Source organism: Prenolepis imparis, unplaced genomic scaffold (genome assembly GCF_030444845.1).
Source record: "Prenolepis imparis isolate NDT839.2.m4 unplaced genomic scaffold, iyPreImpa1.0 SCAF_6, whole genome shotgun sequence".
NCBI lineage: Eukaryota > Metazoa > Arthropoda > Insecta > Hymenoptera > Formicidae > Prenolepis > Prenolepis imparis.
Window position 1 is genome coordinate 12115738 of NW_028141164.1, and position 27011 is coordinate 12142748.

General features: G+C 33.9%; 3 protein-coding genes and 1 long non-coding RNA gene across 9 annotated transcripts; 2 read left to right on the forward strand and 2 right to left on the reverse strand.

The window, feature by feature from the left end:
* Positions 1 to 77: 77 nt before the first annotated feature.
* LOC145937422 (PAT complex subunit CCDC47) lies at positions 78 to 16486 on the reverse strand. Of its 3 annotated transcripts, none has more exons than XM_083040442.1 (4): positions 16337 to 16486; positions 1501 to 2488; positions 1140 to 1311; positions 78 to 1016 (listed from the first exon to the last, which is right to left on the reverse strand). In XM_083040442.1, exons 2-4 carry the CDS (start codon positions 2481 to 2483, stop codon positions 777 to 779), a joined length of 1395 nt encoding a protein of 464 aa, XP_082896568.1. In that variant the 5' UTR covers positions 2484 to 2488; positions 16337 to 16486; the 3' UTR covers positions 78 to 776. The 3 variants fall into 3 exon arrangements, with proteins under 3 accessions (XP_082896568.1, XP_082896569.1, XP_082896567.1); XM_083040443.1 differs by lacking the exon at positions 16337 to 16486 and adding an exon at positions 3114 to 3192; XM_083040441.1 differs by lacking the exon at positions 16337 to 16486 and adding an exon at positions 3008 to 3184.
* Positions 3692 to 8679, forward strand: Klp68d (kinesin-like protein 68D). Of its 3 annotated transcripts, none has more exons than XM_083040438.1 (2): positions 3692 to 4023; positions 5899 to 8679. In XM_083040438.1, exon 2 carries the CDS (start codon positions 5932 to 5934, stop codon positions 8125 to 8127), a length of 2196 nt encoding a protein of 731 aa, XP_082896564.1. In that variant the 5' UTR covers positions 3692 to 4023; positions 5899 to 5931; the 3' UTR covers positions 8128 to 8679. The 3 variants fall into 3 exon arrangements, with proteins under 3 accessions (XP_082896564.1, XP_082896565.1, XP_082896562.1); XM_083040439.1 differs by lacking the exon at positions 3692 to 4023 and adding an exon at positions 4080 to 4152; XM_083040436.1 differs by lacking the exon at positions 3692 to 4023 and having other exon boundaries at positions 5693 to 8679.
* LOC145937418 (uncharacterized protein CG7065-like) lies at positions 8811 to 13388 on the reverse strand. Its single transcript, XM_083040434.1, has 2 exons — positions 13168 to 13388; positions 8811 to 12772 (listed from the first exon to the last, which is right to left on the reverse strand). Exon 2 carries the CDS (start codon positions 12760 to 12762, stop codon positions 10021 to 10023), a length of 2742 nt encoding a protein of 913 aa, XP_082896560.1. The 5' UTR covers positions 12763 to 12772; positions 13168 to 13388; the 3' UTR covers positions 8811 to 10020.
* Positions 16487 to 16776: 290 nt separating the features above from the next.
* LOC145937644 (uncharacterized) lies at positions 16777 to 20753 on the forward strand. 2 transcript variants are annotated; one of them, XR_014425595.1, is made up of 7 exons: positions 16777 to 16936; positions 17911 to 18017; positions 18206 to 18293; positions 18433 to 18485; positions 18829 to 18902; positions 19448 to 19483; positions 20267 to 20753. It is a non-coding gene; the product is annotated as an uncharacterized LOC145937644 (long non-coding RNA). The 2 variants fall into 2 exon arrangements; XR_014425594.1 differs by having other exon boundaries at positions 16777 to 16931.
* Positions 20754 to 27011: the final 6258 nt, after the last annotated feature.

A 27011-nucleotide genomic window follows, 5' to 3' on the forward strand; every position in this document is an offset into this window, starting at 1 on the left:
ATTATATACAATAAATAATATATATATATATATTCCCACTTTATGTACTCTAGGATAAGTTCAAGTCCAATTTTACATACAATACTTTCTCTCCATTTGTGTGATGGATTTGTAATAACATAAAAAAAAAGTAGATACATTTGAATCATTACGTAATGACGTAATATCATTGAGATATTAATTATTAAATAATAATATTAATATTGAATAATAATATTAATTAAATTAATAGTGTTTATCTCGAGTACAGAGAAAAAAGTTTCTTGAAATATTAGTATAGTTTTCTTTTGGATGCAAATGATACTTGAATGTTAGCATTAAAAGAAAACAATTTCACTGCTATCTCATCAATTTCTTGGTACGTAGCATCAAAAAAGATATTATATCATTTCTAATATGTATATTGTAAACGCTAAATTTTTTTATTATGATTTTTGTTTCAACAGGAGAAATATTATATATCTCTATGATATTTAAGTATACAAGCTGGCAGTAGAGCAAAAAAAGTATATATACGTCACACAACAAACTTACAATTCGCAGGAGATATTCGCATTCACAGTCGTTTGTACTTTCTTCAATAAGTTCGATACTTTGTGTTCGAGAACGCTGAGAGTGAATACGCGAATCGGGAATGAAGATATATCAGTTTAGCATAATTTATAGATAATTTGGACGAAGTACAATCTTTTTAACAAATTCTCTCTGCGAGTATTTGAGCGGTGAATTTGATGGTTCTCTAGAATACGCTTTCATTAATTTTGATCGTAACCTTGTCATAAAGCTTTCACCTTGAGTTGCTTCATTCTAGGAGCACGTTTCTTCGCCTGTCTTCGTTGTTCCTTCTCCTCCCATTTCCTTTGTTTATCGGGATCCTCTTCCTGGAGAATTCTTTCCTTCTCGACTCTCCGACGCTCTTCCCTTCTTTGTGCCGCGGCTTCGGCTCTTGCAGCGTGCGTCGTCTTCAGGAAGGCCTCCTCCACTTTGAGTCTGTTTTTATCCGCCTTATTCTTACCCTGTGCATAAATAAAATTTTACCTCCATTGTAATATTTTTCAAGAATACTACATTTATTTGTTACTGTATATATTTATTATTTTTGAAGAATATTTTCTACTATAAAGCAAGGAAATACAAACCTCTTTAGATAACTTGAAACGTCGTAGTTTATCAATCAGATAAAAAGTAAGTTGAAGCAAGAGTTTGAGTCTCTCCTGGGTCTCTGCGTTACATGTGCGACCTTTGAGACTTATGTTCAGACCCATCAGTAATACCCTCTTTACTTCAGGCATTGTTAATTGAGTGGTATCTCTGAAATAGGATTACGTATATTAGTATCATTAATATTATTTAAGATCATAATTTAATATCAAAGGTATACGATGCGCAAACAGTTCTAGGCATTTGCTATCTTGCATTTATTTAAGTTGTCATCATACATATAGTATGTTATAATATTTTTTAGTTAATACATTTAATAGTCAATACATTTATACTCACTCTTGTTGTTTGCGTCCGCTGAATTGATCGCTGATATGAATGTAATCTATGTAAGAGGCAAATTTAGAGAAGGTTTGCAGAACCCTCGTGTCCAAGATAGCCGACGTCGTTTCTGCGATCTCGGACATTACATAGAAACCTGATGGAAGACCGACCTTTTCCCCAGGTCGTTTCTCCGGGCAATAGACACTGATATCAGCCATATCGCGCACCAGGTGCACCGCTGTTCGCTTGGTAGCGACTGCTAGAACGAAATTATCTATCTCGTCCTTCGAGAGCTCTACGTGTATTTGAGCCTGATCGTTTTGCGGACGCACTAATTGAGCTAACACAGCGACTAGATCCTGCCTCTTGATTAATTTCAATTCGATGAGCATCGAGTCACAGCCCACACGTCCTGAGCAGTACAAACTGTACTGGGATTCGCTCTCTTTCATCAGGTCGTTATCGTTGGCGTTATCCGATTTACTCGAATGACCGACGAGAGAAAAATTGTCCAGCAAGAGTTGCTTATGATCTATCAACCATTGCTCGGCTATACGAGCATTTCTCGAACGTCCGACTATGTAATTTATAAAGTACACCAACAATCCGGTGATCATTAGTATCTCTAAATAAAAACTGTCCCATCTGTCTCGCAGATGTAACGGGACCTTTGTAATGGTCAGTGTGGAAGGTTCATCGGTCTTTGGACCAGCGTTGCCCCCAGCAACATCTAGCCCTTCAAACTCTTCCTCATCCTGGAAGTGGTCAAATTCACTGTCTCCGTCTGTCACTAAGACCTCGTCCTCCTCGAAATCCTGATCTTCTTCCTCTATCGATTCCGATACACGTTCAACGGGTAGACTTGGAGGCTTCTCCTCCTCGAAATCTTCAAATTCAGCAAATTCATTGTCCTCTGGTATCTCTTCCTGGAAATGCGCTGTGACCCATAGATTAGTAGCCACTAATATAATGTGCGCCACCACAAACCACAATTTCATGTTACCTGAAACAGAAAACAGTGAAAAGATATAATTTGATGTTTTGCTTCATAGTTGCAATTTAAACATGTCGGTTTAAATTAATGTTTTTTCTACTAATCTCTTCCTCGCTTTGTATCTTGTTGAAATATTAAATGTCTATTATAAAATCTGCAATAATGAAAGTTCTGTAATTAACAATAAAAATATGAAAAATATATTATTGCAAAATTATAAAGAATGAAATACTATATTAAAATACAAATCTAGCAGAATGATTAAAAAAAGTATCAAAAATCTAGACATCAATAATTAAAATTATTTTTTCAATATTTTTCTAAAAAATTTCTTGATATATAATTTAATATTAAAATAGCAAATATTTAGAAAAAAATATTATTTTCCACAAATGAAGAATTTTTGTTTAATATTTTACCAACATATGTGTGTAAATTGTCTTTCTAATTGCATGAAAAGTACAGATTTCGATATAATTAACCTATCATGTACCCTAGAATTGACACTTCATCAGGATGACATCTTACCAGTAAATGGAGACTTTATGTATAAAAATGTCTTTGATTTCTTGTCATCGATCTCAATTATAAGACGTACGGAAGTAAATTATTACAAATATTGCGATATACTGACTGTACTTCCTTAACGAAAATCAGATGACTCGCATCACCTGCATGTGACGAAGATGCACGCAAGTGTCGAAAGTCATCACTGCGTGTGACGTCACTTCCTCAAGCGAAAGAAACTGTCCACAATTCTGATTTTAAAGTATACACCCGATAAAAACGATATAATAATAAAATATGTATTTATACTATAGAGAATTTTACAATATATATATATATATATATATATATTATAAATATATAATATATTTATAATATATATATATTATAAATATAATATATATATATATATATATAATAAATATAATATGTATAATAAATAATTTCTTAGACGTAAAAATAAAATTTCAAAAATTTTTTAAATTTAACTTTTTTTTTATTTTAATTAGATTTTGTACACAAATGTCAGATATATTACGCAACAATTTTTATACAAATTTTTGCTAATTATTTTTTTATATCTCCCTCTCTTTTTCTCCCTGTCATCGTATCCGGCTCGGTCGGTAAAACAGAATCCACCGGGCTGAAAAGGCGACTCTCTCGTCTCACAATCAAACATTCGATGACATAACGAGATATTGATTCGGCGTCCCCGGTCCCGGCGTCGCAGTGACAGAAGGCCACAGGCAGACGTGGTGCTCGCGCGCACGTTTGACGTTTAACGTCAAAGCGCGTCTTTCCTCCTGTCAAAAATCCAAGTTGCGCGATCGCGAGTGAATGTAGCGAAAAAAAAAAATCTCGGCTAAACGTATATACACATATATTTTCTAAGGTGCGATCGCGAGGGAGAGACGGCTTCCTCGCGCGAGAATCAATATGCGAGAGCGACACGACGGCGTTTCTGTTGACAGCGAATCCTTGGGCTAAACAATGGATCAATACCGATACGTTGCGGCGGAGAACGACTCGTAGAAACGGTAATGAATCGTCTCTTTCCTTCCCCTCTTCTCGTCTCCCGGGCGAGCGAGATTTCCTTAGTCCGTCTTACGTAGGCTTAAAGAGAGAACCACTACTCTCTCTCGTCGGGTTTCCCTCCTCTCACGCACGTACGTATATATTTAACGCGTAATTGGAACTTGTTTTAATGTATGCAAAAAAATTACTTCAATAGATATAACGCAAAATTGAAAAAATAGTAAATAAATACAGATATATGAATGAATATTTATTGTAAAGATTCAAATTATATATTTCTCTTCTCTTCTAATCATGGAGAGACTAACTGGTTCTATACATATATAATTTTATCGACGAAACATTGTGTAAAATTAATAGGCAGTGATTTAGATAGAGGATAAAATTAATATCTGATTTTTCAGGTGTGTGTGATGCTTAATTTAAATGCAGTGTCATCGAGTCATTTTTTTTTTAGCTGAGTGATAATGATACTTTTTGAATTTTATTTGCAATATATATCCTTTCGTTATGCTATTCGAAATGCAATGTAATTAAACGCATTTAAAATGAAACAATAAATATAATCTGCAGGCAATTTTGTCGAGATTCTAAAATATTCTATTTTTAATTGATAGAGTGCAATGATTTTATTTTTTTTTAAGTAAAAGAAAGATTAAACAGTATTATTGTAGTAATTAAAAGCTTATAATATGTGATTAATATTGTATAAAAGAATTTTATAATGCGCATTTTTGGGCGTTAAATTTTATTGATTCGAGTCGTGCAAACCTAGCAACGCGAAGCTTCACAAAAATAATAATATAAAAAAATTGTATTCTGAAGTGGTTTGATTGAAGAATAAAATAATATTATTTAACTGCATTTTTCTATTGATAATATGTAAAGATCTTTTAATTTTCTCAATTGTTTATTGCTTGTAATTTCATGATTTCTATTTCTTTTTTTTTCACTTTGCTTTCTATCGCATTTAAAGAAAAAATGCTAATTATTTGCAGAAAATATTCAATTTTTTATTTACTCTCTCTTTGTGTACTTTCAATACGAATTTTCTTGATTTTCTGTAAACGGAAATAAAAAAAAAACTGATTGTCATGTGTGGAAGATAAATGTTTATAAAAGTCTGACATAATATTTTTTGTTATATAAAAATAATCGATTTAAAAGCTGAAAATTGTGAGAATTAATTTAATTAAGGAAAGTAGGATACGCAAATTTGTTATAAATCGAATAGAATATTTTAATGTAGACTTTTTTTTATTTGCATTTTTATAAGAGAATATAAATATAAGTTTCAACATATAAATACACATTATTTGCAAAAGTTTAGTTTTTCAAAATCGTATATTCGAATTTCATATATACTAAAAAACAGAGAAATATTTATCTCAAATCTTAATCTTCTTTACAAAATTTGTATTTCAAGACATAATTAATAATTATTATCATGAGTTTTATAAATAAAAAGAGCAATTCTTAAAATATAATAAATATATAAAAGTATAATAAGAAACAAAATATAATAAAAATACAAAATATTAAAAGTGTAATTGTTTTTAAAATATTTTTATATACAAGACACTTAATATTCTTAAGACAATCTATTAATGTATTATTAAAATACAAAAAATAAAATATATAAAAATATAATAAAAAAACATAGAAATATAATAAAAATATAAAATAGAAGTACACACAATTGTTTTTAAAATATTATTTATATACAAGACACTTTTTTCAATATTCTTAAGACAATCTATTAATATAACAAAATTTAAATTTTAATTAAAATTCTAATATAAAAATTATATAAAATATAAGCACGTCCAGGCTGTATCTAGATGAGGCGTAAAACTGAATCCGCTGTTGCGTTGCAGACGAGAGCCGCAAAAATACTCTTCACCGGCGGGATGGAGAAACAACCTGACAACCAGCAGCAGAGGACCTGGAAGAAGAAAGGCACGATGAAATCGAGCGCGAACACCGAGGCAGTAGCTACCCAGTGCGTGAAGGTCGTCGTGCGATGTCGACCTATGGACGAGCGGGAGATCGTGCGCAGCTACAGCCGGGTCGTCGACGTGATCCCGTCCAGGGGTGTCGTCGAGGTGCGGCATCCGCGGGACGATCCTAGCAGCGAGACCGTGAAAATGTTCACCTTCGACGCGGTGTACGACTGGAGCTCTACCCAGCAGGAGCTATACGAAGAGACGGTGAGGCCGCTGGTGTCCTCGGTGCTCGACGGCTTCAACGGCACTATCTTCGCCTACGGGCAAACAGGCACCGGGAAGACGTACACGATGGAGGGCTCGAAGGCGGATCACGAGAGGCGCGGCGTCATCCCGCGCTCCTTCGAGCACATATTCAACCACATCGGCCGTTCCGAGAACATGCAGTACCTGCTGAGGGCCAGCTACCTGGAGATCTATCAGGAGGAGATACGAGATCTCCTGCATCCGGATCAGAGTCTGCGCTTCGAGCTGAAGGAGAAGCCGGACGTCGGGGTGTACGTCAAGGATCTGTCGACCGCCGTCTGTAAAAGCGCGACGGAGATACAGCATCTGATGAATGTGGGTAATCAGAATAGAACCATCGGCGCGACGAACATGAACGAGCACAGTTCGCGGTCGCACGCGATCTTCCTCATCACGATCGAGATGGGCAGCATCGGCGACTGCGGCGGGATCAGGGTCGGACGCCTGAACCTGGTCGATCTCGCGGGTAGCGAGAGACAGAGCAAGACCGGTTCATCGGGGGAGAGACTGAAGGAGGCGAGCAAGATCAATCTGAGTCTGTCGGCTCTGGGTAACGTGATCTCGGCCCTGGTGGACGGTAAAACGACGCACGTGCCGTATCGAGATTCTAAATTGACGAGACTGCTGCAAGATTCGTTGGGTGGTAACTCGAAGACGATTATGGTCGCCAACATCGGGCCAGCTAGCTACAACTACGACGAGACTCTGACGACTCTACGATACGCCAGCCGTGCCAAGAACATCAAGAACAAGCCTAGGATAAACGAAGACCCAAAGGACGCTTTATTGAGGCAGTATCAGGAGGAGATAGGTCGATTGCGGGAGAAACTCGCTCAGAAGGGCGTGACGCAACGAAGGAAGAAGAAGTCGAAGAGAAAGAAGGAGGACGACGCGATAGATTCGGACTCCGAGGACGATAATAGTCGCGGCGAGGACAATAAGGTCGCCGAGACCGATAAGAAGTTCATAGCGGAGCAGCTGAAGGCCGAGAAGCAAGAGACCGAGACTCTCGTTCAGAGAATAAAGGACCTGGAGAGCAAGATGCTCTGCGGCGGCAAGAACATAATCGATCACACGAACGAGCAGCAGAGAGCGCTTGAACAAAAGGCGGCCGAGATCGCGGAACGCAAGAGGCGGGAGGTCGAGATGCAGCAGAAGCTGGAGGACGAGGAGCTGACGATGGTCGGCGTGAGAGAGACGTATACCACGTTGCAGCAGGAGGTGGACGTCAAGTCTAGGAAGTTGCGAAAGTGCTTCACCAAGTTGCAGGCTCTGAAGCAGGAGCTGGAGGACGTGACCAGCGATTACAACCGGGACAGACGGGACCTGGAGCAGGAGCAGCACGAGCTGATGAAGGAGCTCAAGCTCAAGTATCTCATAATCGAGAATTTCATCCCCGAGGAGGAGAAGACCAAGATCCTATCCAGGATCCACCTGGACGAGGAGGAGGACTGCTGGATGATGAAGGACCCGGAACCGTCCAGCGTAGAGATCATCAAGCGACCTACTTCCGTGCCAGGTGCGCGCAGACCCGTCTCGGAATACGCGAGGATCGCCCTCGCGATGGGACGCGGATGTAGTTACGCGGGCGAGAACATTCTCAATCTGGACCTCGACATGCCGGCGCGCACGACGCTGGATTATCAGGGACCCGCGATCGCGCCGACGATTCAGGCCGTCCTCGAGGAGGCTCTGCGCGACGAGGGCGACATAGACGTCGACGCGTCGAGCACGAGGCTGAGGACCAGGACGCGCATGCAGTCCGCCGCCAGGGTCAGGCCGAAGAGCGTCACCAAGATGCAACAGATCCCGGCGCCGGTTTACCCCAAAACGAGAGGCCTCGTACCGAAATAATTGGAAAGACCCCGTGCGCGAGGACGCACGCTTCTCTTTTAGTTTCGTTCGTAAAAGAAGAAACCGCGGAAAAAAATGTTAGCTATCCTAGCTAAAATTTTAGGTGTCTCTGACGTTGCACCTGAAATTTAATTATTTTGTCTGAATTTTAACTCTATATGGTAACTAATATTTTTAATTATAATTTAATGAGGAATTCCCTATTAAAGTATAGCTTAAAAATATTAGCTACTATAGCTAAATTTTAGATGTTTCTAAATATTATATCTGAAATTTAATTATAATTTAATGGGGAATTTCTTATTAAACTATAGCTTAAAAATATTAGTTACCATAGGGATACCTAGAATATAGCTTATGATAATTAATATTTTTTTTCCGTGAACGTATGTACATATTGTATGAATCGCAATTTCTCGTGTGCTTTATTTAATTTCTTCGCGGCGATCTCGAAGTACGATGGACAAGGAATGTGTCTTTATAATTCTCTAGTCATTGTGCAATGTGTAAACATACGTATAACTGTTACAATAATACAAGATAAGATAGATATTCAGTTGAAATCTCTCTTTCCCGATCTCTCCTCATCGTGTAAGAATTTATTATTTTAAAACGAATGATATTTAACGATGTAAAATTTCTTTATTTTCATTAATTTTATTATTTTATGATTATTCGTGTTATTACAAGAACACGAATATATACATTTTCGAAGCTCGCTCGTTATCTTAAATTAGAAGAGAAAGTATATATTACAAAAATGTGATACTCTTGTATTTATTAAAGAATTAAATCTTATTCCGTAAATGTCAAATATCTTGAATATCATCGGTGCGACATATTTTCTTTATTATTATTTTTTTTTTCTTAGAGACGACCTAAGACGACTTTTATATAATTATCGCAATCCAAGATCGTATTGAAATATCGTCGCGGTTTTTATACATATCAGTATACACACAAAAGCGGGACGATAATAATTGTTCATCATCATATGGTATATTACAAATGTGTGTGGTGAGAGATTGTTTTTAAATATCGGATAAAAATTAACCGCGAGTAGCAAACACTTAGCACTGTGTTATAACACGCGGATAGATTATTTTATTTCACTTTTCTCTGATCGTACATGACACGTTCACTTTTCTGTGCACTCGAAGGCAACGTAAAACATTCGGTCAACACACACGAGAGACTTTCACTGTGCACACATACACACCCCCGCGCGTATACATGAAGAGGATACAAGAGGCTCGTACATTCGAAAACGAACTTTGCTCGATGAACGTACAAAAAATCTCGTAACATTGCGTATTTAACGATATATATATATATATTTATAGTATATAACTATATACTATATAGCATAATATATAGCATATAATTATAATACAGAACTATACTAAATATATATATATATATATATATATATATTTAATATATATAAAATTATATATATATTTATCGCGCGCTCTCTTAAATATACTCATACAACGAAACGAGATTCTATCCCATTCGCAAAAACAGCACGCAGTATATGTAACAATTTTATTCGCATTTCGAAAATATACGGATATATTTTATCAAGTGAATATAAATAAAAAGTGCAGAGATAAAGATCGCGCGGACAAGAGGCTACAATTTTTTTTACAATTTCGCATATAAGAGAGAGAAACTAAAATATGATCATTACTCCAATCCTCCAAATAGGTTCTAATCCGTTTCGTTGAAGGATACATTCGTATCTGCACAGATAATAAAAAGAGAGAGCAAGAGCAAGGAACGTTGTCGTCGGAGTTCGCGATAGATCTCGACATGACGCCGTAACGCGAATAATCGGCAAAAGATGCGAAGCGTGAACGAAATGGACAATATATACTCGACACTTCACACTCAGTAGAATCGCGGTTGCTGCATGTAAGCGTCGTATTGCTGCGATTGCGGTTGCTGAACGTAGTTGGGCTGCTGATGGCTGGTTTGAGGGGGGGCATAAGCACCATAGGTCTGTTGAGGAGGATACTGATTGGATGGTCCACCGTACTGGCCTTGATTACCCATGTTGCTGTAACCCTGATAACTGTAACCGTTGTCCATGTAACCCGAATTACTGGGTGGGAACATCTGCTGCGGCTGCTGATAGTTCGCGAACTGCTGCTGATTGGACATGTTGGGATAGGCTGTCAACGGCTGAGCTTGGGGCCGCGATTGATTGAAGCTCTGATTGTAGAAGCTTCCTCCGGTCGACGGTATCTGCTCGACGGGAGGATTCGTCATCGGCTCGATCGTCTCGATAGTATGTGACTTGGGGACGTATTTGTTGGGCAGCTCGCACATGATATTTGCGATCAGACGCTTCGTCTCGTTCAGAATCGCGTTCGGATCGCTCGTCTTCGTGATCTCCTTCTGCCTAGGCGCCGGTGATCGCGATCGCGATCGAGATCGCGAACGCGACCAGGAATTGGGGGATTTGGAGAAGACTTGGCGGGACTTCTTGGCCCTCTCGTTCTCGTTCACGTTCTTATTCGCCGCCTTGTAGATATCCTCGTACGTATAATCGTCGTCGTCGTCGGATAGGTCCAGCTTCGTCTTCATCTTGTCCTGATCGTTATCCTTTTTCGTTTGCTGCTGCTGCTCCTCCTCCTCGTCGTTCGCGAACATGTCCACCTTGGGTTTCCATTTGTCCTCGTCGTCGGTCGGATTCTGAGTCCCTTTGCGAATCGAAAACGGGGAAATGCTCCTTTGTCTACTTTTGGCAATCATGGCTTCGACAATCTCCGGACTCGGTGATTTCGCTTTATTCGACGTCGATACCACGCCGAGATTGACAAAGTTTCGCAATTTCTCCACCCTGATCGGATCGCTCGCCTCGAGCTTCTTCAGGAAGTTGATGAGACTGTGTTGCTCCTGCGTATTCAGGTCCTTGAAGTTTTGCAGCTTCACCTTCAGATCCAGATCCGACAGGTCCTCCATCTTCGAGGCTTGCCGTTCCGCGGCCTCGTTGGGGGCGATCGTGATCGGTTTTGCGGGTTCAGCTACTACTTGAGGAGCGGCGACTCTAGCGTTGCCGGAACTGCTGGTCAGACCTTTGACGAAGTCAGCAGTGGTGACGGGTTTATCGGAATGCTTGGACGCTTCAGCCATGCCTATCACGGCATTGATGAGGGTCTCCAGTTCCTCCTGCGAAACATTCGTTCTACCTTGCGCGACGAGAGCTGTAGCGATCTGCTGAGCGATGGCGACCTTGTCGACGGTACCGATACCCGGGACGCTGACCGGTTCGGATTTGATGGACGGCGCGAGAATCTCCACCGGTCTCGTGTACGCGGTTCTGTTGACGTAGCTGGATGTTGACGCGGGTTTGGACGCCTCCAAAAGCTCCCGTTCCTTGTCCTTCTTCTTCTTCTCCTCTTCGAGAAGTTTCTTCTTGCCCTCGGAGGCTCTGTGCAGCAGCTTGGCGATGTTCTGTATGGCAGTTTTGGTGGCCGTGACCGCCATCTTTTCCACCATACCAGCGAACAGCTGGCCCTTGAGCTTCTCCTTGACGGTCTCGAACAGAACACTCACCTCCTCGTCGTACAGGAGCTCCTCGGCGGAGTTTGGCTTTGCTTTCTCGGCCGCCAAGGCTTTCGACAGAAGCGACACTATCTTAGGACCGAGAGAACCCAGCTGTCCCTCGAGCGCCGTGAGCAGACGCAACAGACTGACCACTTCGAAGTCCTCCGTCAAGCTTTCCTCCGCGACAGGCGGAGTGGGAGACTTCTCCTTCACCGGATACGGAGTCGCGTAGTATATCGGTCTGGAACGGGACGCCGTTCGCGGATAACTATGGCTGTACACGCTTCCTCTTCCGCGGGTATACGTGGGATATATGTACTCTCGTTCTCGGAGCTCGTGGCGATCGTAATACTCGGGTTTGATCATCTTCGTACCGACGTATTCTACCTCGTCGTCGCTCTCTATGCGATGTCTGCTGCGTTTCGCGGGTGAACGTTCTCGTTCTCGTTCCCGTCTAGGTGGAATCCATTTCTCCGGCGGTTTGTCCTCGGGCAGCTCCAGCCTCTTCCTGATCTCCTCCTTCCGTTGTTGCAGCTGTTCATTGTGGATCTCACGCATTCTCTTGTTCCAAAACTCGATCCACTCTGGCTTGAAGTCGTGCTTGCTCGGATCGTTGCCCTCTGCTTGGAGCTCCTTGTAACGTCTGTTCCAGAACTTCTTCCACTCGTCCGGGTAGGACGGATGTTTCTCCGGGTTCTTCTCGTGGAATTTCAGAGAGCGATCCAGGCCTTCCTCGGCGCGTCTGATCTGCTCCCGATACTTGTCCCACTTGTCGCGTTCTCTGAGCGGTTGCAACGAACGTGATCGGGATCGCGATCGCGATCGGCCGCGAGTGTGTTCGCGCGAATATCGCGAGCCGCTGCGATACCTTCCGCTGCTCCTCTCGACGGAGCTCCTCTTTCTGCCTCGACTCGGCGAACGAGACCGCGAACGAGACGGTGACGGACTGCTGGAGATGCTCGAGAGCGATGACAACGATTTCGTATCATCCGACGGACGTTTAGGCGACTTTTTCACGGTCTCTTCCGGCTTCGGCGAAGTTTTCCGCAGACTTAATTTGTCCTTGTTAATTATACGCATTTTGAAACCCCTAAAATAGGAAGGATTTTAAGTTTGAAATTATCAAGAAGTATCCTAAGGAAAAATAACGATATTATATAAAAAATATATCATCAAAATTATATCAAAATTATATAGTAAATATATAACTTTAATATTATTTTATATAATTATAATTTTAAATTATACAATATATATAATATTATATAAATTATATAATATTATATTAAAAATATATCATTCTTTTGATATCTATATAAATACTATGAAAAAAAAATACAAATAATAAAAAAAGCTGATTGATACAAAACTTGTTCAGATAAAAAAAAATTATATTTTGTTCAGAAAGTTAAAAATCTACAGAAATTATGCTTATTTTTCCATTGTCAATCATATTTTTTGCTTTATCGCCACGATTTTACTTACGATTTCGTAGTCTCTCCTTTTGAATCTAATTTTTTAGGCGATTTTTCCTTTTTCTTATCTTCTTTTTTACATTTGTCATCAATCTTCTCATCGGCAATATTTGCATCTTGATAAAAATCAAATCGTTGATTTAAAAGGTGCAATTATATAGTTTTATCCACACAATATAGATATCTTATATATAGTATAAATATATCAAATGTATATAATGCATTTCGTGTACTCACCTTTCTTTTTAATATTACCATTTATTTCTGCCAATTTTTCATCAAAATTTGTCACCCATCGCACATCATAAACTTCCATAAACGTACACTCTGGCGTTTCCCTGTATACAGGAAACAGCTACATTGATTTTTATAAAGTCAAGGCAAGCGAGAGAGAAAGAATCGGCCTTTAAAATTTAAAAACCGAGAAGATAGATAAATTTTGATTCGATATCATTAATAATAGGTCTAATACTCGGACTTACCTAAAATGTACGTCCTGATAAACCCTCTTGATATACTGCATCTTATTCTTTTCGAACTGAACCTTGTCGACCAACTGCGGCTTCATTCTTCCAAACTTCTCTTCGATTCTCCTCGCCACTAACACCGATATTTCATTGGCCCCGCGCTTATAGTTCGGGGTACGCGGTAACTCGGTGATTGCTCGCGATATCGTTGGAAAGTGTCTATTGAGATACGTGATCCGGTGATTGTAACTGGTAATGTGGGCCATTACTGTACGAGGATCGCCGCGTTTGTCGCACAAAACACACGTGTAACTCGGTTCGCAGGAATCATTGTCCACCAGTTCGAGGAGATACTCGAGGCCGACGAGCGGCGAGCTCTGATGCCGGTCCAGGCTCATCTGTATCGACGTTATCCGCGTTATCTGATCCTCCATGCCGGGTGGCACCGGTTCGCCGGGCGCCAGAGTGTCGTTAATGGTCGTAGTTTGCACCGGAGCGACCGTCTTGGTCCCTGGATCCTGGGGTCGCTTGGACCACAGCATAACAGGATACGGCCACTCGTCCAGCTTCATCTTATGACGATTACACAGATTATGACTTATCAACTTGTGCGCTCCGAACAGGGCGACGTTACAGATATGACACCATATATCACCATCTTCGGTCTCGGAGTAGACTGATCTCAGTGCACCATCTTCGGCGGTAACGCTGCATCGCATTACACGCTTGCGATCATACTCTTCCTAGGGAACATAAACGACTCGTAAGGCGAACAAAGGACGTTGCTGAAGACACGAGACTCAAACATGTCGATTGTATTGTTTTTTTGTTTGCGTGAAACCTTACATTAAATTTGTATTAACGCGTGTAAAAGCTGATCCTCTTTGAATAATTGGACGACAAAAGTCATTGCACATAATATCTGACAAAGTTATATTTGTTCGCAATTAATGCATGCACAATTTATAATAATTTCTGATCACTTGCTCACTGTATCTTCCTGCATCGATGATACATTTTTTGTTTCTTTACCTTTTCCTTATCTTCCTCTGACAAATGAGAAGGATTACGTCCCTCTATATCAAGATCATCAAAGTTCTGCATGATTACTGCCGTAATTAGCGGGCGAGGAGTCTCCACAAAGCTTTCTGAAAATATTGAAATCTTGTAAAGGCCAAGAAAATGATGACAATGATGAATATAAATATATATATATGACAAGGTTGGCACAAGATAGCAATTGCATTTCACTTACAACGGAAGTTCTAAAATCGAAAAAGTAATTTTAGATTGCTTTGAAAGCGTGTTAGAAGAAAGTTACACGATGCAATAAATGTAAGCGAATCACATTCACAGATAAATGAATTTATCTATGAATGTAATTCCATTTATCATCGCCAATCAATGCTGTAGTAGCGACTCCTGGTAATTCCTAGTGTAGCAATTTAATATTATAAATTATAAATATTGTAATTTGATGGAAAATTTGAATTAGCCGTACTTACTTACCATGTCATCGCTGTATGCGCAAATATTTAATTTCATCAAAACATTTATAATATTGCAATGTTTCAATGTATATATATAACACGATCATTTAATTATTATTAATTAAAGAATAGAGACATTTCTTATATACTTAACTTTATATTCTAAAAAGTTTGTATAATCAAATGAGTTTGCATTCAATATATGCATATATGAGACACACATGTGGCGCAAAGTACATTATAAAATTCAATACTTTGGCTGTGCTTTGTAAATTTGTTTCAACAGATTTTACAAGAGATTCTACCATGTATACATAAATAAGCTATACGATACTAAAAAAATGATCATATCAGCACACGTTGTATTGTGCGCTTACAATAGTTATGAAATTTTTTTCAGATGTATACGTGCATGTATGAAAAAAAAACTTACAATATTTTTACACACAGGATAGAATAAAGCGTTTATTTCTTTTTTAATCATCTATATATGCGATCGCATGACAGTATTGTGCGCTATCTTCTACTATCTTGCTGGAGTACATGTAAATAATTTCTCCAGCTACTTACCAAATTTCTTACATCGCACAAGGATAATCTCAGAATTTCTCTCCGAGGAGAGAGAGAGAAAGAGAGAGAGAGAGAGAAAGGAAGAGAGAGAAAACAGAACCAGTTCCACTACCAGAAAAACCACAATGTACCACAGAAACTGAACCGATTTTCGTAACGAAAAGGAAAAAAAAAAACACAAGTGTGAGAGGGAGCAAAGTTAAGTAAGAACCTCTTTTAACTTTGCCAAATTTGACAGATCGACAGGGGAGACGCTTTGATCCCCGCGAGTGTCACTTCGCGCTTCCCACGTGACAGCGCGAAATGTCACATTTCCGACTGTCTATCGACAAAAAATAGAAAAACGTATACCCGTCATCAACGAAGCGCACTAATCGGATGATCGAGGCTAGAATACAAGTAAGGTTATAAAACGAGCGGCGGAACCTTTTTTTCCTTTTTCCTTCTTTTTCTCGCGACCTCGCGTCTTCGGCGGAAATAAACGCGCTCGTAAATCGCCAAGCGTCCGCGACGAGGACGAGAATCGTCTTCCGGAAGACGTCGAGCGGATTCCCGGACACGCGCTCGATTAAATCATCATCGTCACCTCGACATTTTCAAACCTCGGACTTTTTATCCTTGTACTTGTCGCGAATAGACGTAGTCGACTTACCAAATTGCCGGATGACGCTCCTTCTCTCGTATGCTCCTCTAAATCCCTCGAAATTCTCGTTTGCGAGAAAATCTCCTCGCGGCCATGTTGTAGGCCGAAACACGATTGCAGAGAGAGAATGCAGGATGCGGAGAAAACCACGGGGACAGCTAGCCGAAGAGCAGCTGTCCCGGCATTTTTCCGCATTTTCTAGAATCGAGGATGTTTTCATCCATCACCCGCCATCTACATTTATTTTCAAAGCCTAGAATTACGCGGCCGATTTTTGACAGCCGATAATATTTTCTATTTTACCGACTGAAATGAGAGGTTGGTATCTAAAGTTCCCGCAAGAGAGCGCGAGAGGTAGCTTTTCGCGCGTTTTTCCTCCGCCATAATCAATTGCGAGTCGCCTGCCGTAAAGTCGCAAGAGCCGCGCATTTATTAAATGTATTCCTTAATTAGTGTGCGCGTAATTAATTATTTGTACGAGTGTGCGCTTAATTGCAATGGATTGTTTGCGTTAGTGAAACCCGCGGAAAGAGAGACAACGGTGAAATATATATAAGAGCAGCAGAGAGAGAAATCCGGAGCGACATCGTAAAAGAGCAACCGCGTAAGGTTATATATCACTGGTTATATATATGCTATACATATATATATACATAACTTTTCATAACTTTTCATAACTTTTCATAATCTCCATTCATAATTATTAATAATTTTATATTACATGAAATGAAATAAAATGACATGAAAATAAATACTTAACAATTAGTCGCGGACAGTGTTTGCTGTTATCTAAATAAAATTATATAGATGATCATCTAGATGAAATTTTGGCGTTATCTTATCTTTATATAGATAATTAAAAAATGTATTATCTGTATCTGCATCTTAGATAAAAAAAAGTGTTATCTTTACTAAATTATCTAAAATAATATTCAGATTTCAATTTGATTTAGCACAGTTTCATAGCACATGAAAATATTTTAAGTATAGGAGAACTTGAGCAGTAAACGATAAAAACTTATAAATAAAAAACTATGAATATATTTTTATATCTCTTTTATAATTTCCATTTTTTTTATTTTACATTACATTTTTATTCATTTACATTTTTTAACTGTGTGTTTACATAAGCGATTTTAAAAATAATATTATCTGGAAGTTATCTAGATGAATCGTCATATAATTTTATCTTTTATCTAGATATATTTAAAACAAAATCATCTTCATCTTATCTAAGATGAATAATTTACATATTTTTATCTCATCTTTATCGAGCTAATTTTTAAATCATCTAAGCACAACACTGGTCGCGGAGTATATAAATATCACATTTGTATGATAATTAAATGGTGCGCATGTGTTAGTATCTAGAATCTAGGGATATCGCAAGTCGTGAGTATCGAACTTATTGTTAATGCGCTTTTCCCGCGTTTTTTTCCCGCTATAATTACGCGTCACTAAAGTCGGAAGTGCCGCGTACTTATTATAAATGTACTCGTTCGCTAATTAGTACGCGCGTAATCATCATAATTAATTATGTATACGAGTGCGATGCGCTTAATTGTAATGAATTTTGTTTTTAGTGAGTATACTATTGAGTGCCACGAAAGATGAGAGACAACGGTGAAATAAGAATGGAGAAAGAAATCCGAGACAGCATCCAGACGATGGAAGAGCAATAACCTTTGAGGTGAATAATTTATTATTTATTTATTATTATTTATAAAAGAAACAGAAATTTAATACGCGCAATAATTACTTTAAGAAATATTAAATAATATTAGTTTGGACACTTGTTTTAAATACTAAATACATATATATTTGTATATTTTACGAGTGCGATGCGCTTAATTATAAAATGAATTGTTTCTGTTATAGTGAGTGCCATAAAAGAGAGACAACGATGAAAGAATGGAGAAAGAAATCCGAGACAGCATCCAGGCGATGGAAGAGCAACAATCTTGAGGTGAATAATTTATTATTTATTTATTATTATTTATAAAAGAAACAGAAATTTTATGCGCGCAATAATTACTTTACGAAATATTAAATAGTTTGGACTTGTTTTAACTTATACTAAATAAATATATTTGTGTATTTTACAGTTCAGTGCTGCGTACTACGCTATGTAATAACTTCAATGCTGCGCATCGCATCGGTGAGTTTAAAATATTTTCTATTTTAATTGTGAATTGTTAAATGGATTTGTAGGAAAATTATCAAATATGTGAATAACAAATATAAGACGGCATATATTAGAAACAAACCAAATCATTTAAAATATGTTTCTTTGACAATTATTGATATATAAAAGTTTGCATTTAAATTTGCAATAACAATAAAGGCAATAAAATAATAATAAAATTATATTTATTATATGTTTCTATAAATTATTTATTATTTATTTATTTTAAAAATAAATTAAAAATAATAATATTTTTATAATAAAAGTTAAATAATAAAAGTTTATATTAAATTAATTTGCAATTAATTTATTATAGATGTATACTATAGACTTTGAGAGAGGAGGTGGAGGTCTTGGAAAGGCATCGGGCGCCGGCAGAACAACCCTGGAGTGAGTATTTATTATTTGTTTATTTAGTTTATTCAATCAAGATTTATAAAATTATATATTTGTACTTATTATATTGTACGCATTGAGTATAAAATTCTATGTATATAATAATAATTTATTTAAAATATTAATTATTTTAGGCATTGTTACAATTTTGATTTGTAAACTAAAAAAAATTTGTTAACTTGAACATATAAAAATATTTAAATTAAATATAACATATTAAATCGAACAAAATGTATATTTGACTTAAATACTAATATATGTTCAATTAACAAAATAATATTTAGTTGAAAGGTTTAGTCAATTTAACAAATTTTTTTTTAGTGTATGTTACAGATATAGTTGTTTATTTATTTTGTTGAATCAAAATTTATAAAATTTTAATTATATTTCTGCTTAATATTGTACATATCACAAATATAAAATTAAATTGCAATATAAATTCAAAATGGATACAGTAATAATTATCTAAAATATATTAATTACTATATTAATTACTATATAGGCAGCTGTTACAGTCTAGTTTCATTTGTATGTTACAGATCACCACAACAGAGTCAACTCTGGTGCAACGATTGGTGAGTGATAAATTATTTATTGCGAGGTAACGGTTTTGTAGAGATTCGTTTGCGTAGATGTTGATCTAGATTGTAGATTGTAGATTGTAGATAGTTCCGTTACCTCAAATAAATGAATGGATTACAAAAGATTGAGAATATTTTAATTTAAAAAAAAGACAAAAAAAATTATAATACATAGTATATTCAATTAAATTAATTTTATTATAAGCACACATTATGAGTTGCATGTGTGATTAAAAATTGTTATATAATTGATTATATATAATCATAATTGATTAATTATGCAATTTGCAATATGGAACCAACCATCAATTTTTGATTTCGAGATTTTTATTGCAAATTATGCTTGAATGTATCAGGCACAATTTGCAATAAAAAAAATCTCGAAATCAAAAATTAATAGTTGGTTCCATATTACATATAACTACGTTCAATTACTTATTGTTATATCTATTTTATACTAATGTAATCCATTCATTTAATTGATTGATTACTTAATTTTACATTAGTTAAAACAAAATAACGTGGACTTTAAAAAATATTGTCCGCGGATTTTTGCGATAAAAGTATTTTATCGCGATAAGAGAAAAATAAAAAGAATAGTGATCAAACATTTACAAAATTATTTACGACAATATTTTGAAACTTCTCTAATGTTGATACGCGTTACTATTTTATTTACTTTTTTAAATTTTTAAATTGTGTAAATTCGGCGAAAATAGATTTGCATTAATTGCAAACTATAAATGATATAGATTAAAATTAATTATCCAATTTTAGCGACGGTCAACGCATAATTATATAATAATATTAATTTCATACAATAATGTTAATATTAATATTCAAATTTTAATTAATATTCAAAATTAAAAAGGGGGACTATCTCATTAATATTAGAATACTATTACTAATGAAGCACATTTATCGACACGGTGTGTCTGACACCGTAATCAAATTGGGTATTGAAGGAACTAATTCCATCACCGGAATTAAGTATTTAAGATACGTTCGACTTCCGCAAAAGTAATAATACAGAAAGTATAATCGCGCCGCGTTTAAGTGCGGGAATGTCGTTTAAAGTTTAAAATATCGTGCGTTCAGTGCGGGAATCTCGTTGAAAGTATCGCGCGTTTAGTTCGGGAGTGTCGTTTAAAGTATCGTGCGTTTAAATCAACGAACTTTAACAATCACCGGAAATTGCTGACCAACCTGAGAGGATCTGAGAGGAGGAGCAGGCCTGGGAGGCATCGGGCGCCGGACGAGCAACTTTGGGGTGAGTATTATAATATTGCATAATATTCATATGTCATAAATTGCGTACATTTGAATGATTTAAACAAAAGAGAATTAAAGAGAAATACTTTTGATATAAAAGTTTACATTAAAAGTAAATAATTTTTGCAAAATTTATTAAGTCATTTAATTATCAATATTTACTGATATCTACTGATTGTTGTGCTTTGAATATAAAATTTAATGCATACAATAATACACTGAGAGAATTTTCTCTTAGAATTTACCCTGAAAATCATGATAATCGTGGAATAATATGGTATGGAAAGAATTTTATGAGAATTTCTTTGATTAATATTTTCACAAAAAAAAAATAATATCTATCACAATAAAATATAAAATATATTTGATTAATTTTAACCATACAGTTTAGTAAAATTAATCAAACATATTTTATATTTTATTGTGATAGATATTATTATTTTTATTGTGATAAATATTAATCAGATAAATTCTCATAAAATTCTTTTCATTTCATGTAATTTTTTAAAATACTAGAACAACACAAGCGCGCGCCATTCTTTTATTTTATATTAAAAAGAATGATCCCTTTCTAAAAAAAGGCATGTTATTGACATTGTTGTCGCTTTTCTGCAATACTAATTGGCTGTCTCGATTCGCGTTGTGCATTATATTCATAGCATCGAGCAGCTGTCATCGCGAGAGTTAGCAGTATGTTTGACAGTTTGTCCAAAATAAAATAAAAGAAAATAAAAAGTATTATAATATATTATATTACTTAAAATATATTATTATTTTAATTATAATATATTGTAAATAAAATAATATGTTATAACATATAGTTATAATATATGTATACTTTATCCGCGATTAATATTTTTTGACGCAGAAATCAGCTAATAACTGTCAAAAATATAAATCGAATTTAAAATATTAAAACATATTATTATTTTATTTTATTTTATTTTGGACAAACTGTCAAACTGCTAACCCTCGCAATGACAGCCTCGATGCTATGAATATAATTTACAATGCATATTGAGGCAGCTAATCAACATCACAAAAAAGAGGCAACTTTTAGGCAGCTTGCGAATACAGAATTATGCGCGATTCCATTTTAAAATCAATGGACTATTTTATTCTCAATTTAGCGCCAATATCTCATAAATGATTAATTTAACGCTGCTATATCTTTTCGCGTATATATTACAGATTGTTTCGAAATACACTGTGCACAGAGATGAAAATAAAGTTGAAAAAAAATCTATTTTCCGAAAAATTTGGAAATTGTTTGACGTCTCTTCTTTCAGCGACAAGAAGAATTTTCGCAAAAAAAAGGAACACTCGATCCATTAGCTTAAAATTAAAATTTCACAGTACAGATTATATATATATATATATAAACTTGCGAGAATTGACTTGACATGCCTTTTTTAAAAAAGGCCTAGAACAACACAAGCTCGCGCAACGCGCGCACTATTCCTCAAATTTATTTATGTTAAAAAGAATTATACAGAAATCAGCTGATAACTGTCAAAAAATATTAATCGAGTTTAAAGTCCTATAACATTTTATTTAAAACATATTATTATTTTAATTTTCATAACATAATATTATTTTAAAATTTATTTAGCAAATTAACGCTTTAATCAGCTGATGTATGTCAAAAATATTAATAAAGCGTAAATTGGCTAATTAAAATTTAAAATAATAATAAATTATAAAAATTAAAATAGTAATATGTTGAAAATAATAAATTATAATGCTTTATCTAGGATTAATATTTTTTCACAGTTATCAGCTGATTTCTGCGTCAAAAAATATTAATCGCGGACAAACTATACATATATTATAACATATGATTTTATTTACAACATATTATAATTATAATAATATATTTTAAGTAATATAATATGTTATAATACTTTATCCGCAATTAATATTTTTGACAGAAATCAGCTAATTAAAACATTAATTTGTTAATTAATTTTAAAATAAGAATATGTAATAAAATTTATAAAATAATATGCTTTAAATAAAATGTTATAGTACTTTAAACTCGATTAAAACTTTTTGACATTTATCAGCTGATTTCTGTCAAAAAATATTATTCGAGTTTAAAGTATTATAACATATTATTTATAACATTATTATTTTAATTTTTATAGCATATTTTTATTTGGGCAAGAACATATGTATTTAGATTAAAAAATTAACTCCAGCACGATTATTTAAATATCTCATATTACTTATATGTGTCATATTTAAAAAATAATATTATTAAAGCAAATGAGCTGGGATTATTCCAATCGTTTTAATATCTTATTTGGGCAAGAATATATGTAAATTGATTAAAAAATTAACTCCAGCTCGATTATTTAAAAATCTCATATTACCTATATGTGTCATTAATTTTTATAGCATATTTTTATTTGGGCAATAATATATGTATTTAGATTAAAATATTAACTCCAGCTCGATTATTTAAATATCTCATATTACATATATGTGTCATATTTAAAAAATTATATTATTAAAGCAAATGAGCTGGGATTATTTCTTACTAAACTGCATATTAAAATTAATCAAACATATTTAATATTTTATTGTAATAGATATTATTATTGTGATAAATATTAATCAGAGAAATTCTCATAAAATTCTTTCCATATCATATTGTCCCACGATTACCATGATTTTCAGGGTAAATTTCAAGATAAAATCCTCTGTGTTTATTACTTACAAAATATTATAATTTTAATTATAATAATATGTTGTAGATATGTAAATAATATTATACGAGTATGTTATAATATATTCTTTTAATATAAACTTATTTGTCCGCGATTAATATTTTTTGAAAAAAGCAGCTCATAACTGTCAAAAATATTAATCCAATTTAAAATATTAAAACATATATTATTATTTAATTTAATTTAATTTTGGATAAACTATCAAACTGCTGATCCTCGCGATGATTGTCAACAATAATTGCGGGAATCGATTTAACATGTTTTTTTTTAGAAAAGGACTAGAACAACACAAGCGCGCGTTATTCTTCAATTTTATGTTAAAAAGAATGATACAGAAATCAGCTGATATAACTGTCAAAAAATATTAATCGAGTTTAAAAAGTACTATAACATTTTATTTATAACATATCATTATTTTACTTTTTATGTCATACTATTATTTTAAAATTTAATTAACGCTTTATTAGTATTTTTTGACAGAAATCAGCTGATTAAAGCGTTAATTTGTTTGCTAATTAAATTTTAAAATAAGAATGTCTTATAAAAATTAAAATAATATGTTTTAAATAATATGTTATAATTTTCCTTAAACTCGATTAATATTTTTGACAATTATCAGGTGCTTTCTATCAAAAAATATTAATCGCAGATAAGGCATTATAACATATTATTTACAACATATTTCCATTTAAATTTTTATAACCTATTATTTTAAAATTTAATTAGCAAATTAACGATTTATTAGTATTTTTTGATAGAAATTAGCTGATTAAAATGTTAATTTGTTAATTAAATTTTAAAAGAATAATTAGTAATAAAAATTATAAAATAATGTTTTAATTAAAATGTTATAGTATGTTTAAACTCGATCAAATAGATTCGAGCCTACAAATTTTTTCATTTAATACACATAATATGAATCTGAGTTTTAATGGGTTCGCGGCTATAAAGTATCGATTTATAATATTTTAAACAGAGCCAAAAATTAATATATATTGGAATTAAGCGGGCTTAATTAAAAATTAATCTTTCATATATTTTAACAGTACATTGTCTGCATATTATTATGAATTATGCGTGTCTATATACATATATTGCAATAATAGATGTCGAAACTCATTTCGACTATGCATTCGGAATTCGAATTATATTAAGATTATCGAAAAGTGTCGGACACAATATATTTGTGACTCTAATTAAGGAAATAATTATCGTCTATAAAAATCATTGCTACGATACTTTAATTGTAAATTTGTATTCATGTCTCATTTCTATTCTTAACTTAATAAATATATTACTTTTTAATTAAATGAATATATTAAAAAATATTAATATAGCGAGCTAATTACATTTTAAAATAATAATATGTTATAAAAATTAAAATAGCAATATATTGTAAATAATATGTTGTAATATCTTATCCTTGATTAATATTTTTGCTACAGAAATCAGCTAATTAAAACGTTAATTTTCTTATTAATTTTTAAAATAAGAATATGTTGTAACATTTAAAATAATAATATGATTTAAATAATGTATTATAATTTCTTAAACTCGATTAATATTTATAACAGCTATCAGCTAATTTCTGTGAAAAAATATTAATCGCGCAGATAAGGCATTATAACATATTATTTATAACATTATTATTTTAATTTTTATAACATATTTTTATTTTAAAATTTAATTAGCAATGTAATGCTTTAATCATTTGATTTCTGTCAAAAAATATTAATCAAGTTTAAACAAACTTTATATAAATACATCATACTTTTGTAAATAAAATCGAGGAATGGCATAACGCGCGCTTGTGTTATTCTAGTCTATTTCTAGAAAAGACATATTAAGTCGATTCTCGCAAGTATTGTTGCATCTTTTCCACGAAAATATTAATCAAAGTTTAAAGTATTATAACATATTATTTAAAACATATTATTATTTTATTATTTATTTATTTTATTTAATTTTTATAACATATTTTTATTTTAAAATTTAATTATCAAATTAACACTTTATTAATATTTTTTGACAGATTACAGCGTTAATTTGCTAATTAATTTTTAAAATAATATGATAAAAAATTAAAATAATAATATATTTTAAATAAAATGTTATAGTACTTTAAACTCAATTAATATTTTATGACAGTTATCAACTGATTTCTGTCATATTCTTTTTAACATAAATAAAATCGAGGAATGGCGCGCGCATAATGTGCGCTTGTGTTGGTCTAGTACCTTTCTAAAGAAGGCGTGTTAAGTCGATTCTCGCAAGTATTGTTGCCTCTTTTTCGCGATGTTGATTAACTGTCTCGATTTGCGTTGTGCGTTATATATTCATAGCATCGAGAGGCTATCATCGCGAGGATTAGCAGTTTGATAGTTTGTTCAAAATAAAATTAAACCAAATAATATGTTTTAATACTTTAAATTCGATTAATATTTTTGACAGTTATCAGCTGATTTCTGTCAAAGAATATTAATCGCGGACAAAGTATATGTTATAAATATATATTATAACATTATATTATTTACAACATATTGTAATTAAAATAATATTGTGTAAGTAATTATAATATGTTATAACACTTTATCCGCGATTAATATTTTTTGACAAAAATCAGCTGATAACTGTCAAAAATATTAATCGAATTTAAAGTATTATAACATATTATTTGAAACATAATATTATTTTATTTAATTTTATTTTGGACAATCAGTCAAACTGCTAACTTTCGCGATGATAGCTTCTCGATGTTATGAATATAACACACAATGCGAATCGAGACAGCCAATCAGCATCACGGAAAAGCGACAACAATGTCAATAATGCCTTTTTTAGAAAGGGATTATATATTCATAGCATTGTTTTAATTTGTATTTTATTTATATGTTACAGATTTAACGTAGCTTCAGTGCAGTCAACTCCGCTGTTGCGCATCGATCGGTGAGTGAAGTTATTATTTTATTACGAGGTAACGATTTCATATATATTTGATTGTAGAGGTAGAGTTATAGATTGTAGACTGTAGAGTATAAATAGTTTCGTTACCTCAAAATGGATGGATTACAACTAAGGATGAATATTTCAGTTTAAAAAAAGGAAACGTTTTATAATACAAAATAGATTTAATTTAATTCAATTTATAAAAAACACATAAATAATTATGCAACGATTTAATCTAATTTTTTTTGTAATTCATTCATCCATGTTGATTGATTCTACTTGGCTTTACATTAGTTAGAACAAAATTACATATATGATTTATTCGATATCACATGACTATATTTTTGAAGTTTACAAAGACATATAATAATTCAACAAAAGAAAACTTTCCATGTTTTGTCTCTCATCTTATAAGTTCTTGATGTGACTTCTCTTAATTACATTAGCAACGTCGAGAGTTTTCAAATCTGACTGATAATTAGGCATTTATATTAATTGTAATTAAGGTGTTCGCCGATAGACATGGAAAATATCAATGATATTCAGTTGTGAGAAATGACGAGAAATGTGGT

What these genes read in the sequence shown, in the direction of transcription:
- LOC145937422 (XM_083040442.1), bottom strand. Translation starts at nt 2,483, where the DNA reads ATGAAATTGTGGTTTGTGGTGGCGCACATTATATTAGTGGCTACTAAT. An exon ending in AGCGGACGCAAACAACAAGA is followed by an intron (nt 1,312 to 1,500) that starts GTGAGTATAAAT and finishes ATCCTATTTCAG; the next exon opens with AGATACCACTCAATTAACAA. An exon ending in GTTTCAAGTTATCTAAAGAG is followed by an intron (nt 1,017 to 1,139) that starts GTTTGTATTTCC and finishes ATTTATGCACAG; the next exon opens with GGTAAGAATAAGGCGGATAA.
- LOC145937418 (XM_083040434.1), bottom strand. Translation starts at nt 12,762, where the DNA reads ATGCGTATAATTAACAAGGACAAATTAAGTCTGCGGAAAACTTCGCCG.
- Klp68d (XM_083040436.1), top strand. Translation starts at nt 5,863, where the DNA reads ATGAGGCGTAAAACTGAATCCGCTGTTGCGTTGCAGACGAGAGCCGCA.